The 16,553-nt window shown below is 39.8% G+C and overlaps 1 protein-coding gene across 6 annotated transcripts in view; it reads left to right on the top strand.

Annotated features, from left to right (window-relative positions):
- The window catches only part of auts2a (activator of transcription and developmental regulator AUTS2 a), a 270,462-nt gene that overhangs the window by 3,419 nt on the left and 250,490 nt on the right, over nt 1-16,553 (top strand). For all 6 annotated transcript variants that reach the window (XM_047330435.1, XM_047330438.1, XM_047330436.1 and 3 more), the window contains exon 2: nt 751-1,486. In XM_047330435.1, coding sequence (XP_047186391.1) covers nt 1,214-1,486 — 273 coding nt within the window. In that variant the 5' untranslated portion in view covers nt 751-1,213. The remainder of the gene's footprint in view (nt 1-750; nt 1,487-16,553) is intronic.

Here is a 16,553-nt window from a genome sequence, read left to right as displayed (position 1 = left end):
GGCAGATTGATAGTGAAGATTATACACGACGCATAAGCATTTAAACTCGTTATCTCATCTCTTATTGCATAAATGTGTCACTGACATGTAACTTACTAGAAGTGTATGTACATTAATGTAAATAGCACTCAAATAAGAGTAGCCAAAGTGGGAGAAAAGATTGTGTGACAGCTTACTATTAAAACAACATTTGATTTGATTAAGGCTTTATTTTAGACTCAAGGCTAGTCAGTGTAATAATATGTTCTCGCAGCACTCTACTGGATGTTACTGATACTGTCACACTATCGCATGTCACACACTTTCGCTGCATGTCACCTAAAATTAGCAGCGATCGTGACAAAAACAACAGTAACCTCATGTTGACACGCTCAAGACAACAAGTAGCTGATTAAAAAGTCCGCTACGTGATTAATTAACGGAATGTAATTGTTAGAAACGCAGTTTAGCTTACAAGCTTGGCAGAAGCTTCAGAGATACTAGTAAAAGAGCACTTACAACACATAATCATCTCATCTCAGGGCTTAATGGCCTGGCAATGTAAGGAACCACGGTATACTCAGCAGATGAGACGGTAGCCTCACTAATAAAACACTCATCTTGCATTTTGTAGAATGGGCAGGAGCCTTCGGTGCAGTGTGCAGCCCCTTTTGGAACAATGGCTCATTGACTTAATGCAAAGTTGAACCTGCTGAGTGAACATGGTGCAAATGCGTGCTCTATCTCTCCCTTTCTGTCTTTCTCTTGCAGGAGGGAGAGTTTGCTGACCTTGGGTAAGAGGAGAAGGTTCCTGGAGAAGAAAGATGTGGCGTCGCCTGCTCAACTCGCCATGGGGGCACATGTTCATTGAGCGGACATTTGCTTTCACTGGAGCGTTTCCTGGCAAAAGCTGGAATTGACAGCTTGGTGCTATTGTGTTGAATAGATCATTTTACACCTCTGTTGTAGGATTTGATGGACTGCCTTTGGGGATCTGTGCTTGGAACCTAGCTCGGTTCAGTGACTCGTTGCAGTTTTGCATTACCTGTGAAAGGCGTCATCTGGTGGATGTTACTTTCCTACCCCGGATCTAATACATTGATAACATCCACTTGGATACTGCGGAGATTCTCATCAAGGAGTTTTTCACACGAGTGGAGGTCAAGTGGTGCCAGTGTTTGGCCCTTGAATAGTTTTATTCTCTGTAAGAGGAACAGTTGATTGGAGCTTTCCTATGAAGGACATGGATGGCCCTCGATCTAGTGGCCTACGCAAGAAGAGGAAGTCAAGGTCAGAGAGGGATCGAGGAAGGAGATCAAATGGTATAAGGAGCAACCATGTCAAGGGTTCGGTTTTTCGCTTCTCCTCCGAATCGGAGTGCGAGCGCCGGCCCTCCTCCTCCCGCCCACGACCCCCGCGAAGAAAGCGAAAGGAGTCTACTTCCGCTGAGGAGGACATCATCGACGGCTTCTCCATTACTGGGTTCGTGACCCTGGAGCTTCTGGAGGTAAGTGCTGAACCGCAGGTGGTAGCCCCTTCAACTCTCCACAGCATGTCTGTGTGAATGTGTGTTGCTGTTGCATAAAATTCCCGTTGAAAATTGCTTTAAAAGATGTATTTATTGTGTGTAAGGTTGTCAAAAGTATCGATACTTGGATACTTTTTCGATACCACGTGTTTAAAATGATACAATCTCTCTTTTATTTCTCAAACACCGACAGACTCACTTACTGCAACAAACCTGCTAGACTGTGTCACACACTCGGCTCGGGGGGAGGGAGTCTGTAAAAGTACTAATACCACGCTGTAAAAATACTTTTATTGTTTTCTACAATTAAAAGTAAACTCAAAACTGCAAGCCTAGTTAGCCTACTTAAAGTATTAAATGTAAAAGTACTAAATTATGACGATAAATGCCCCCAGACGGTTATACCAATATTTCATCCGTTTATTATTATTCATCGAAGGTAGGGAAAACTTATTATTAATAATGTTCCTATGCAATCAGTATTTGACTTTTTGTGTACCTGCATTGTGTTATGCCAGATTTTAATTTAATAAAAAGAAATATATAATCTTAATCGTTTGCCTAGGACCTTTTTTTTATTTTCTCAACGTTGTATCGAAAGTGGTATCTAGTATTATCTTTTTATACTGGTATTGTATCGAAGTCTAGAATTCTGGAATTGGGACAACCCTAATTGTGTGCAGCTCCGTGCCTCTCTGGCCAGGCCGGCCCAGTGTTTTGGCTCCCTGCCTGCATTCTGTACTTCGCTGTTGTGTGAGCTGGAATTCAACAGATGTAGCTTTAAATGTAGTGCTGCGGCCAGAGATTACTATCTGTGTCACAGAGAGACTGTAGTAGTTGTTGTTGTGTTTACTGCTCTGGATTTGTTTTTCACAAGAGTTTTTTTCTGCAAAGCCTTACACCAGATGAGGGATGTTTGGCTACTGCTGTAGTGGCTGTTGTGTCTTTTGTACGCTTCGGAGTGAAAAAGCAATTTGATCCATGTTATAACAGTTTATTCAGAGTGGGAGTAATTTATTGTGCACTGGCTATCCATTTTCCTTGGAATGCAAACCGGGCACAGGCTGCTTCCCAACTATATAGTTCTGAATTATGGCTTGCATGAGCAAGCATTTTTTTTTACACACAGAACAACTGCTTCATTTCTCTATTATAACTTACAGAGGGGTGACGAAGGACAAGTTTCTCTGTAAGGCTATTGTGAGCCTCTAGAACTGCTTCACTGCCCCTTAGTGTCCATTTTAGTTTTTGGAAGCAGTATTTACTCATCTGTTGTTATGATGATGGTGTAGTCCATCATATCGTACAAACTCTCCTAGGTGTTCATTTAGTGACTGCATATGATTTACATTATTTTCAAACCGTTATGTGACTCCTGTACCCTGTATTGAAGCCTTTATGATGAGTCTCATTTATCCTGGTGTTTCTTTTCATATTTTGGCTCTTTGTGTCAGTTTTAGCAATTCATTCGTTTTTACAGCAAGATACTTGTGCATCACTTGTTGTTTTTGCATTAGATATTCTAGCATACATTTTATAGTTTATTTATCATGTCACGTGGGCATATGAAAATAGTTTCACGAGGTCAGAGTGGGAGATGTCCTGGAATAAAACAGTGTGACTTTGCACTTTCTGATTTATGCAGCGTGATACCAATCTCTTGCTCAATGCTGTGACCCATCTCAAGGATACGCACTGTAGCACTTGTTCTCACTGTATCCCTTTGTTTGCCAGATCAAGGCTTTTCACAGCTCAAGATCATGTTACTGTCATGATTTTTTGAATTTTTCATTCATAATCACTCTGTTCAGCAACAATGAACTCTTGTGTTTGCACATCGTTTCATTTCCCTGCTTGTTTGACCTTCTCTCTATTCTTTCCATTACTGTTATCTACATCAATCTGTTTAAGCAATGATATTTATCGCTGCTATATACCTCTTTTTTAAGGATAGCGATATTTATGTCAGTATTATATCACGCACACACTTTAGATAGTTAGATTGAAAAGGTATAATGATGCGGTCATTGTTTAACGTTTAACATCATTTTTTCCAAGTGTTCCTATTGGACAAAATAAACTCTGCTGTTAACTGACCCTTATACGTTAAGAAGTGTCTTGTGTGATCTGGTCACAAGTGGACAGCTCTTATTACAGGTGTGTTATAGACGCAGAGATGTGATCACATGCAGTTACATTCCTCTAGCACTTTAGTTCATTCATGACCATTGTCCATGACTCTTTGGAAATTGCGCAAAGCCCCATAAAACACACCAAGGACTATTCCCAGTCGGTATTGTACAGATTTTTTTGTCTTCTTTGGATTTTCCGGCTGACGAGGCACAGGGAGTGCATTGCAACTTCCCAATGGTGTTAAAAGACAATGCATTTGCTCTTTACAGATAATAATGATGTGTTAATTTGCATTCGTAGCAGGAAAGAAAGATCCAATCATAAGAGGTCACTCAAGATGCGATGTGGAGAGGCATTCTCACGCCAAGAGAGATGTCCTTTTGATTGGATCACTCAAGATGATTAATGACAGGTATGAACCAGGGCCATATACTGTGGAATGCTAATATAAATTCGCACAACTGTCATATTCTGGTCAAAAGTTGAGGGCCTGTAATCAAAGGACTGATGACTGATGCTTTTACGGCCACAGTAAGATGATAACTCATAATTAATTTATAAAAAAATTTAGGTGTTGTGCATTTGGGTCAACTCTCATCTGCACAATTGGACTGCAGCAATATGCTCATATGGCTGACATGTTTAAGGCCAAAATAAGAAACAAATATTATCTGGAAACATAAAATATGAGTGTAGAGAATCAAAAATCTACACACGACAAGGAAACTTTGGTTAAGAGATTTCATTAGAGATTTGGCAAATGTTTGTGTGCTGACAAAGAGGTACACGGAGCTAACTTTTCTCTGTCCCACTGAGTACACAGAAAGCCAAAGTCTTACTTCTTTAACTGCAACACCAGAACTCAAGCTTGCGAACAAACCTCTTTAGTTGGTCAAACCTCAGTTACTCCTGTCTTCCTTTTTGTGTAATATGATAAGCAATGCACATTTATAGTGAAAGACATGATCCCAGTCAAACTGGTGTGGAAACAGGTTTCATCAGGCTAATGAAAGTAGTTGACTGGAGGTATGACGTTTCTGGACTGGAGCTTTATGGAGAACAGCAGCTTTCCATACTTTGCCAACACTACTGTCATATCACGGCAGAGCCTTACATGAGCCTAATAAGTGTAAAAATGATATTGTGTTGGTTGTGGAGAGTATCAAGCAATAAAGAACCATTAACCAACTTTGGGATTTATTTAAGATTCAATCTTAAACTGAAGATACCTCTTAAAGGCGCCCTGTGGAGTTTATTTGTGAACAAACAATATTTGTTCACATTCAGTCTTACTCACTGAAACACATTGTGTGTATCCTTGTGGTTAAACAAACATGTGGAATGTGTTTCCATTTTCTTTAATGGTGTTGTAAACTGTGATAATGGCCACATTCTGGCCAGTCCTTTTATATCAACTTACAAATACTAAATGGATTGAACTGCAAATGGAAACTGTAGCTTTAGAAAGCCTGATTGTTTTTTTTACATTCATCACCCAACACATCATTTAAACTGTTTATTGCTGTCAACTGAATTAAAAAATTGAAAAATTAAGCAAAGTTTATTGCAATATCAATTTAGATCAAATTCAAATGATTTAAAAGGCAAAGCTTTATGGTGACAATAGTTTACGCAGTAATTAAAACAGAGTTCACGTAAAGCCAGGGAATATAACTACACTTTTTTGTGTAAAATGCAAATATACACAATGACATTTTATTTTGTGAGAATGTGACAGGGCTAATTAATACAGTATCATCTCAGAGGGACCTAATAGGAGATGGTAATATTGAACTGCAATACCTCTTGCAGCTGTTAGGGAGCTTTAAAAAATAAAGCAGTTTGTTTCACAGATGTAATGACTGCTGCTGTCTAATTATCTATAATTCTGTCCACACAGTGACAGAAGTCACAGAAGCATCAGTCAAAACAAATGAGGGAAGAGTTAATAGAGTTAATATTGATTAATTAAATCATTGCAACAAGCTAATCAGAAATAACTAATTGAATTTTGGACGATAGATATATTTAAATAAATTCATCAAAGTAGATTTTCTGCCAATTGATCTTCTATCGGTTGACATTCCAGCCATCCCTCAAATAATGGATCCACTGTCTATGAAGTTTTGACAACCATACATTGCTGCAGACACTAAAGGCTAAAGAATTAGGCTTGAGTGGTTCAAACGTCTGGATCAATCTTGTAAATGAGGGCTGGCAAAAAGAATGAGACCATACTGGAGTAACTACCTCTGCAGTGACCTCCCACTTACTTTCATTTTAGCAGGCCAGTGTTGGAAGACATATTTTATTTGACTGTGTGAAGATTGTGAGGTTGAATCAGCGAGTTTCTTAAACAGATAAAAATCTCTACAATTTGCCAGGTTAAATGAAGGTTGAAGGGAACTGAAAGATTGTCGTGTTCTTTTTTCCCGTCTAATGACTCAGGATATTGGATTTATTGAATAGCATTTTTAAACTGATAAATAATGTATCGGAAAGATTTCTCAAAATTACATCCACCCAGTCCGATTTCTTCTGATTGTGGGGGAGATTCTCTCTAGTCATCAGTTGTGGATAAGACTCTCTTAAATGTTTGTTTATTCAGTATTTTTCAGCACATATCAAAGTAATATTCTTATGCTTTTATCATAATGAGATTTGTGTCCAATGGCTCAGTCTTTCCTATGAAATGATGAGCTGTTCATTTCTTTGCTTTCGAACCACAACATGTTAAAAGACTTTATGCAGACATACCACAGCACCAGTGGCTCTTTTTCTGTCTGGTGTAAGTTAAATTCTGATGAGGTCAGACCCCTGGAGATATAGTGCTAGTGCTCTCCGTCTGTCACCGCAGTGCTGGAGCAACACGGCTCCCAGGCCTGCTTTTCATGTGCATGCTGATATCTTAGCATTTCTTTTTTGCAGTCTCAGGGCTGATGCATCCATGATGAGGCTCTTGAGATACACAAGTTGCTTTTTGTTAGACAACATGCCTGTGCGATGCATTTGTGTATATAAAGAGACAATAGAGGAACATCTATAGTTTTTAATATTATGATCTATCATGTGTTTCGTTGTGGCGGTTTCATTTAGACAATGAATTTTGGGCCGGGGGGTCCACAATCTTGGGGGTTATTATCCATCCAGCTAATTGAATTAATCACTAATCACATCAAACTAACCAGGTATAATGTGTAAAATATACAGCTTCCCCCTAACTTATAATAATAACTAATAATAATTTTGTGATTTGTTCATATTATGAGATGAAGGGTTTTGTAACATCAGCTCAACGGGCTACTGGGATGGGGCATCGCGGTTCCTTCATCCTGAATCGCAAAACGAGATTGTGAATTTTTGTATCATGGTTTCATCATATTTTCATTTTTGCATTCCTTCTTACTGCATAGGAATTTGCATGAAGGCAACTCAATCAGGCATGGAGGAGAGTGAACATGACACAGAGGTTGGTAATTCCAAGCAGCCAAGACAAAACAAGAAGCTCATACAATGGGGACTACCTCTGTCATTTGCAGCTGAGGGATGGCCGTTTGCATGTATTGAAACTGAGCAGATAGTAATTATGAGCTTATCAGAGTAATGGCCGCTGACCATTTGTTCACTGTTGTTTCCCTTTGAAAAATACATATTGAGTGTTTAGTCATTGCACACAGATTAAAGTACACAGCAGCAGCTGTCTTTATGAAGGAGTTGGTTTGGAGTCAGAATCTTTTATTGAGAGAGGTCTGAGAAACAACTATTACAGCACTTGAAGAAATTACTAAATTATTGAGTGCCTTTTCCTCTAAAAGCGTTGCTGTGTTTTACCCATTTTCCTTGAAAGGGGTCCCTAACCTTTGCATGTCCGTACTGAAGGGATTTTAAGTTGTTGCCTTAGTTAACCCATTGCTCTGTTTTTTCACCATAAATACTAGTCTCTGGTTGTTATATCCTTATGCAATAGATAGCAAACCTGCTGGATCAGGCTTCTGTCCAATCACAGCCTTTGCTTTTCCAACCTTCCTTTTACTGATAGTTAACATAATGACTCCTGTTTTTTTAACTGCGATAACAACATCTCATCTTCTTGCTCAGCGGGTTAACAGCAGTCTATTACATGATTGACTGCCCGTGATAATGCGATGAACTGCACAGAGTCAATACTGTGCAGATTAGAACATTTGCTGTGTCTATATATCCTGATTTCTCATTTTAAAGGTCTGGATAGACTTCTTAATTTACAATGCCCACAGAGTTCCTGCAGGTTTTGTTGTTCCTCTAAATAACCCCCCCCCCCCAACTTCATTTGTTACACACAATAAAAACAGAAGACAATAGATTCACTTAGTGAAGAAACATTACAGAATGTACAGAATGAAACTTGGCATAAACTGCATAACACCACATATGGGCGACACTGGGTGCGCAGCCTAGTATTGGGATAGATGAGCAGCACTTTAGGGCCAGTGTGGAGTGATCATTTAATTACTTAGTAAATAATGAAAACAAATCCCCCCAAATTAATAATTAGTCCCTTAATTTTGAATGTTTTTAATTTCAGCAAAATTCTGAATGTACTTGGGTGTTTGTAGTTTGGAAACTACTCGAGGCTATTATCATTCATTAATTATCATAATTTGATTGTCTTTTGTTCAGTTAATCGTGAAGGATGACCATTCTGTGACTTGGTGACTCAGTTGTTCAGCTGTTTGTTTGTTTTCTCGGTTGGTCGGGGCTCGAGGACTCATTGGCTATACAGCTTCTATTTGTCTTTTTTAGCTCAAATGCATGGAATCTATCAATTTGTCAGTATTTGGGTGAAAAGGTTGTAAAGATTTTCTACGTTCATTCCTTTCTGTCAGTCTTTTATGATACTCATTTTTTTTCAAGCAAGATTTACAGTTATTGAGATAACTGTCATTTCTCCTGAAACATATTTTTTCCTGACAAGTTATTTTGCAGTCTACAGTTGCGAGTGGAAAAAAAGGACAAACATGTGCTAAACCAGTTATTGGCTCATGCAATACATATTGCATCAGTTTTTGCTCTAGCATTGGATTTGTCATGTCATGCCTAACTGCACCAAAGAGCAGACTACTAGCTGCTGACCGGGAGTGAGTGGGGTGATGGTCAATCGATTACAAAGAGCTTCAAAACCTTTCACATTGGGCTTCACATCACACTGACAAAAGGCCCATAAGAGGGAATATATATAAACCATGCTGTCTGCTGAAGGAGAAATGTTTTCATAAGAGCTGTGGGAAACCTGCCTGTGCTTTTCCTGCCATTTGCATTTCATGTCGGCACCACTGATGCACCACCAGGACCTTATTGGTTCCAATTAAGTGCCAGTTTCTATTTATGATTTTCTGCGGCTCCCATCGGTTATTTAATTTAAGGCACCAGCTTCACACCCATCTGTCACACCCGCACTGGCTCAGGAGATGTGACACATTAAAACTGGGGCATCGTGGAGCATCATAGTTCATGGATTAAGCTGAGTCAGTGCACGTGGGAGGTGGCTGGTGGTGTGGAGTGAGGAGTTAAAAAAAACCAATAATGGGTTCATTGAGTTGCAAGACCTTAGAATAACAAATAGTGGCTAGCTAATTAATGACTATTGACATTTAAAGTGCCGGTCGAGTTACAGGACAGGTCTCTGGCCTTACTGACGGGATCAACTGCGGTAATAAAGTCAACAAAGGATGATCCTCTCATATGGCTAAATGATGACGATTAATTGCAGTTTTACAATCTCTCGTATGCTTGTCTTGGGATGTCATTTTAAAAACTATTGATTTTCTTTGGCACAGCCCTCAGAAGTCTGCATGGAGGAGGACTTGCAAGTGCAGGCAGTGAAGAACACATTGATGTTCTTCAATGTGTTCTTCACTGCCTTGATTGTAATAAATGGGCTTGATTGTAAGAAATGGGCTAATGTGAAAGCAAATGCATTGACGGCTTGTTTTCGAAAGAATGTAATAAAATGGCATTTTAAACAAATAAGACGCACACATATAAAGCCAGGTTTTCTTCAAGCTCTGTTCCTGGGAGAATGCAGCTCGATGAACAAGAACAACTTCCTGTTGTTGCCATGACAGATTTTTCCGTCTGCCAGTAATTCAAATTCTCTCTTCCACACGTGTTTCTTCCAGTCTCTTGGTTTAGATGGCAGATATTATTTTAGCTCCGTGCGAGTGCCAGAGAGTGACATGTGTTTTAATATGTGTGTGTGTGTGTGTGTGTGTGATGATTAGATCCTCATCAGACTGTGTTGTATATCCTCTGTTGGTGTGCAGGTATTGGGCACGAACTGAGCCAGAGCGCTGTTTAAAGTCTCATTGATCTCCTACAAGTGCACATTCAGTATCTCGGCCTTCTGATTCAAGTCCAGCACTTATTGTGTTGCGGTGATCTGTGACCTGCACTGACGGGGGGATTTTTTGCCACAGATGCAGATTAATTTGTTCAACTCACTTTCTGTGCATCGCACAGCCATGTCAACATGCTTTAGAACTGAGCTGTAGCAGTTTTATTGCTTACCTGCCTCAGTACTTTGAAAGCCTTACCATCTGCCAATAACATGGGTCCTGGATGATTGCACTGTAACTCCATAAAGGAACAGGCCATTAAATCCAGGTGTAAATCCACACGAGATGCGTTTAACATGCAATGACCCAAAGCAGGAGGAGTTTACAGGGTTGTTTATGCACACACAGTAACTGTGGAAACCAAAGTTAACATTGGCAGTAAATGAAAAATTAAGGATGGTGGTTTATTTGGGAAAGGACAGGTCTTATTTCATTATATACTGAAGAGTTTTTTTTAAATTTCACCCATGTCACATTATATGTAGCCAGTACTTGGCCTTTACTTTGTATATTGAATGCAAAGTATAAGGGCTTTGATTGACGTAATGATGTGAGGTGAAGTCCTTGACTTACATGCCCAACGGCAACATTCACCCGCTGAGGAGAAACTGATACCTGCACATTTGTATGAACTCAGGCTAAACAAATTGCTCGGCAGCAGGGAAAATGTTCAACAAGCAGCATCAGTGTTTGGAGTTGATGCACAGGCAGAAGGAAAGGGACTGTGGGATGTGGGAGCAACCTCCTACACTCTCATCCAAACTCTGTACAGACATTATTAGCATGCATCATAATCTGTTACTTTAACCACACGCATATTTGATCTTAAGGCCATGCAATGTTTTGTGTTATGTTAAATTGTTAAAATCTTAAGAATGCTACATAAAAATGTTCTATCCAACTTATCATATAGTTTATGTTCAGTGTTTGTAGTGCAAATGTTCAAACCCTTAAATCAATAAAGCGGTAGATGATGGATGGATGGACAGCCTCACTCTTGTTGTGCAACTGTAGATAATTGATTTCATCAGGTTTGTCACGTTTGGCATATACTGCCATTGTGTCACTTTGAAAAACATCTGCCCCCTGTATTTCTAACTTGTATTTTACAAATTGAAGTTTTTTCATTGGATGAATGTGGATGGTGCAGCTGATGGCGCAGAAAGTAATCACATGTGATTTATGTCTATAAAAAAAATTGAATAGATGGTGAGGCTGGTGGGCAAATGATGTAATTGGTATGTGCCTTAACACCACCAGTGACCCCAGTTGAGGACTTGACCAGGCGGTTAAAATGGCAATGTTTATTTTGTTATGCAATAGACAAAGTGTCAGAGGTCAGGGGGAGGTACAGTATCTGTTTGTCTATTAAGACATTGCTGTTGTTGCTATGATTTATGATTGACGACCAATACCAATTTAGTATCTTCCATCAGTTCATGTCTTTAGTGAGGGCTAATCTGTGGCTGATGGCTGAAAAACATTGGATTAATGGTTCCACCTTCTTAAGACCCAAGTCTCCCTGACACTTGTTAATGTTGCACTCAGCTCTGAAACCTCATCGCTGTGTATCTTTAGCTGACTATTAGCAAATCAAATCCCCATCCAAATATAATTGACTTGCCTCAGTTGACAAAAATACATTTCCCTGGTCCGTGTGCCACTAGCTCACTGAGCCCAGGCCATTTTCTTTTCCATTTCATCTTCAGCTTTATTTTAGCAGGTTCCATTGACGAATATGAGGTGAGAAAAGATAAATGTTTGTAGTGGCTGATTGTAAAATGCCATCTCTGAAGTAGAGCCATGGCCATAGTCACACTCTCTCTTTTGTGTGTAATGGCCCCCATGATGATTCATTTGGGCAGTTTTATTTTTCTTTCTTTTTTTTCCACTTGAGGAGACCCTTTTCATGCCTAACAGCACAGTGCATACTAATAGGCTGCAGTTTGAAATGCATTAGTGTGTGTGTGTGTGTGTCTGTGCCCACAGACACACACGGGACCTGTGGACGGAGCCTTGTTGAGATCTCTACCTGCAGCTTTGAACCTTTGATCCCCCTCTCTTCTAAGATCCTTCTTTCAAACCGAGCCAGCCCACCACTTTTTCCATTTCCATCTGCTTCCATTCCTGCTCTCTCAGATAAGCTTTGCTCAATAACTGCATGGCTACAGTTCTTTTTTTCTTTTTTTAAAGAATTGTTTACACTAACTTGACATCCAAACTAAAATCCGTAACCACATGCTTTTTGCGGTATTTAGAAAAATTGGCATAAATCAAATGGCAAACGACAACCTTTTTTCCCCCGTCATAGCATCGTAGTTATTCTCAGGCTTGGCTCTGTAGCACAGGATGCAGTTACATCTATTCCAGGTCAAATGATATCGAAATACTAATTAAAGTGTTTGTGGCTGTGTCGCAGTATGATGTCATCCCCCCTGCCTTCGCCTGTGGAACCAACTGCTCTAGATGCTCAGTAGGAGGGTTTACATGGACTGGGTTGGCTTTAGAAGAGTCAGATCCATTTAGTACAAAGTTTCAGGTAGACATGTCATGAACTTGTTCAACATCCACTGTGAAAATAGTAGTATACATTTTGTTTGATCACTTTTGAAGTGGCATTTTATAGTTTGCCCAGTGGAAATTTAGGCAAACAACGCACATACAGCATAAAACTAGAACCTTTTTAATACGGCCTTGCTGTTTCAAGGTGGTCCACATAATGGTCCACATAGTGTTGGATCTGACGTGCCCTCACAGTCCTGACATCATTTGCAGTTTGAAAATGCATTTTTCGAGGTATCTTCGTTGAATACGATGGGACTATCTCAATCATTCATGCATTATCATGCAGTAACTGATGTATACAAATTATGGACAGGGTTCCAAATAAGAACATTAACAAAATACCATTTAGACGTCCATTTAAAGCTTTATAAAGTCGTATAAGGATGTTGGGTCATAGGTAGGAAACAGACCATATTATGCTTAAGGTGATTTGAGCTGGGGTGTTACTCTGTGCTGTAGACTTACATGTTCAGTACAGATCCTACAACAGCTTCAGTTATTGCAGGCAATACTTAGTTTAAATGTTAACATGGCTGGAATATTAAGTATGAAAGGCCTGGCTTAGCAGGAAGAAGCGAGGATGACTAGGATGACAGTAATGCTGTAAAATTGAAAGGCATGAATCCAGTGACAAATGCTCATTCTGGAAATTCCTGCCATGGTTTTGGTGGAATAATGAAGGAAAAGCTGTGACTGCAGGGCTGTCTGGAGCTGGGTGTTGATGTTGTGTATGTGAGTGTGAAAATGTTTGTAGCTAATGATTCAGGCCCGTCATTCATCACCTTGTTATTCGGCATATGGGATTGTGGCTATATATGTCATCACTAAGGACGAATCCATAAATAATGCCAGAGGGAATAATACATAAGCATTTTGTGTTATTGCCGTTCCTATTCTTTTAAGCAACATAGGTGTGTCTGCCTGCCCTGTCTAATGTATCTGCCTGTCTCTCTTGTATACATTTTGCAGATTCAACCTGTGGCAGTATTAAAGCAATATATAGGAATAATAATAGCAGTATTTTTGCCAAGCGTATACAAGTTTTGAATGGGAAGATTGCTAGGTCTCGACAACCCAAGGCTCCCAGTCTTAGGGCTGGGCGATAAATTGATAACGATATGTATCGCGATAGACACATAATCAAAATCAATAGAAAATGCGTTCGATGGAACGTTTCAATAATTTTTTTTTCCTTGTTGGAAGAAACCGGAGCAAAGAGTCTGGCTACGCTGGCTGCTAGCTACGCCGGCCTCTTGCTACGCCGGCCGCTAGCTACACCGGCACTCGTCCTCTGGTACCTAGCAACGTATGGAGTGACACACCTAATAGCCAATCATGTAACAGTATCACGTTTGGTTGCGCCATCTTGTTGGCTCGTGTTTGTGTTTCTTAGGTCATAAAAATTATCAATAATTATCGATATCGACCGATATGAAACACTTATATCGTGATACAGTTTTCAGCCATATGGCCCAGCCCTTCCCAGTCTCATTTATATGAAGCTGTATGTAAAGGATTTGGACGATGAAGTGTAGGCTATTAAGCCGACGCATCTCTTTTCGTGTCCAACGTCTGGTGTCTATGGTAACACCCGTGTAGTTATAGGCTTATTACCAAAGTCTCCAAATGGTGGTATCCCCACTGACCACCTGTTATAAGAGCACACGTGAAATAAACAAGCGCCCCTCTTCCAATGCCCAACGTGGATGTAAAACATTGTGCTTATTGAAGCTGTCTGATCTTTATCCTGAGTAAGCATTTTGTGTATCAGTTACCTCTGCAACACAAAGTTAACACAGTAAAAAACCCAGCAAGTTGTCGTCTTGTGTAGACTCAAAAACGTACCTGCGGAAATCAAATATTTAAGAATGCCCTCCGCTGGTATAGTTTGCTCATCTGTATTCGGTAAACATCTGTTCCACCCTAACAGCTGTTTTCAGCAGCTGGACTAGTTAATTTTACACTGAACAAACTGAGCTTGATTTATGACAATCATGTAGCAGAGATATGATTATCTTAAACAAAGTCTGTTGTCAATAGATTAGGGTTACCTATTTGTAGTTTTGAAGTAGAGAAAAATAGGGTAGGGTTAGGGGCTTGTAGTGTTTGTCAATTCTGGAGTTCGCCAGTAGTTTAAAAATTGCATTTTCCCCCCAATTAACTGATTATTTATTTGTGGACAGTTCCAATGAAAGATTGGGGAAGTTCCTTGAAATTTACATCCTTAATTCATTATTGATACATATACTTGTATGTACAACGTGTGATTATGGGTGTTTTTGAGAATATGAGAAAAGAAAGAGTATGTTAGAAAAATGGAAACTACATGTTGTATGAGAGTGGAAACAATTTGCTACTGTGTTTAAGTGTGTGCAGTGGAGAAAGCTACACCTCAGATAGCCAGATGGATCTTGAGTTTTTCTACCCCAAATTAATACATAGGCTTGTATTGTTTCCAGTAAGTGCTATTCAGCTCATGTGCCTTCTGTTGCTGGGAGAAGAGAAGAAAAGAGAGTCACGTCCCACAGCATCACGTCTACACACGCACACAGAAACATCACATTTTATGTCTTAAACCTAAAAGAAATCCTGTAATCCAATTAAGAAAACTAGCATTGCATCTCTTCGAAAAAATGGAACAGCCGAGGAATCATGAATACATTTTGGCATCGCGATGAATTATTATTGTTCCGAACAGTGTGCTACTGGCGACAAGGAAATTTATATCGTCAAATAAATACGCAAGGGCTAATTAGTAAACATGAAAATGCAGCCAGCCAATTGATGTTACACTGATATTTCCCAGACTGTGAGAATATTTGATGAAATCCCAATATTTTAGAGGATTTTCAGTCGAAACTAGGTGTCTCTATAGCGGGGAGTTCCTTTGGTCTTTCTGCTGCACCGCTTCGGAAACATCACTGAGCCCTGCCTGTGCCTCCTGACACCTCTCATTACAGCTGAGGCGAGTCAGGGTAGCCGAACTATTGATGGACCGTCTGTTTGACCCCGGGGGGCTCTGCTGTATCGCTCACCTGAACCAGCACACACTTCCACCTTTGTGGCTTCAGTCCCCCTGCAGTGTGTGTTTCCATTACATCTGTGCAGGAGTTTTGTAAAAAGGGAGGTTTACCCTTAGACAAAAGGTGCTCTTATGTAAATGCCAGCATGGTCTTTTGTTAATTTAGCCACATCCCATGGGTGTGAAGCATATAAAAACACACACATTAGCAAACACACACAGTCTCTCGTGCAAGGCAGGGTTTTAAGTTTGGATTTAGTTTTGCCGGCTAATAGCAGGGTATCAGCTGCACAGCACAAGCGGAGAGTGGAAGCAGCCCATGGGCTATCCACTCAGGCCTTATCACTCTGCAAGCAGACCCCATGATAAGGTATTGTGTTTTTCACAATAGTCTGCTGTGTTTTCTCCTGTTTGTGTAGTTTCCCCTAAGTGCATTTTGTAATAACCCAAGGCTGCCAATTACGCAGACTGAGTGCGTCGGCGCTGCCCTGGGTTTGAAATGCTGCTGGTGATTCAGTAGTCTGTGTGACGGTGAGTGATTTGTAGTGGCTGGGATGTGCTACGCCTATGCTGTTTCATTTACAAGAGATCCACCCTCTGTGAATTTAAGGGCAGTTATCCTGCTCCAATGCTCTGTGTATCTGAAGGTACACATATTCTCCATCAAATGGATTTATTACGTTTAGAGGTGTAAGAAGGAATTCACCAGCATCTTATATGATGGAAAAATGTTAAAGTGATTCCTTTGTCTTGCTTGTGCATGTTTTGGCCCCATTGAATTCCTTCTTATGAGTTTTGGCACTGTATTAGGAATGTGTAGACACTGGACAGTGAAAATAATCCTGACTAAGTTAAAGTGAACATTAATGGTTTCACCTATGCAAACATAAGTACAAAACAATCTATTTTATATAAATAAATAAATAAGATTTGCAGAATGTTTTTTTTTAAA

This window comes from Scophthalmus maximus, chromosome 2 (assembly GCF_022379125.1).
Source record: "Scophthalmus maximus strain ysfricsl-2021 chromosome 2, ASM2237912v1, whole genome shotgun sequence".
NCBI lineage: Eukaryota > Metazoa > Chordata > Actinopteri > Pleuronectiformes > Scophthalmidae > Scophthalmus > Scophthalmus maximus.
This window is presented reverse-complemented; position numbering and strand designations above follow the sequence as displayed.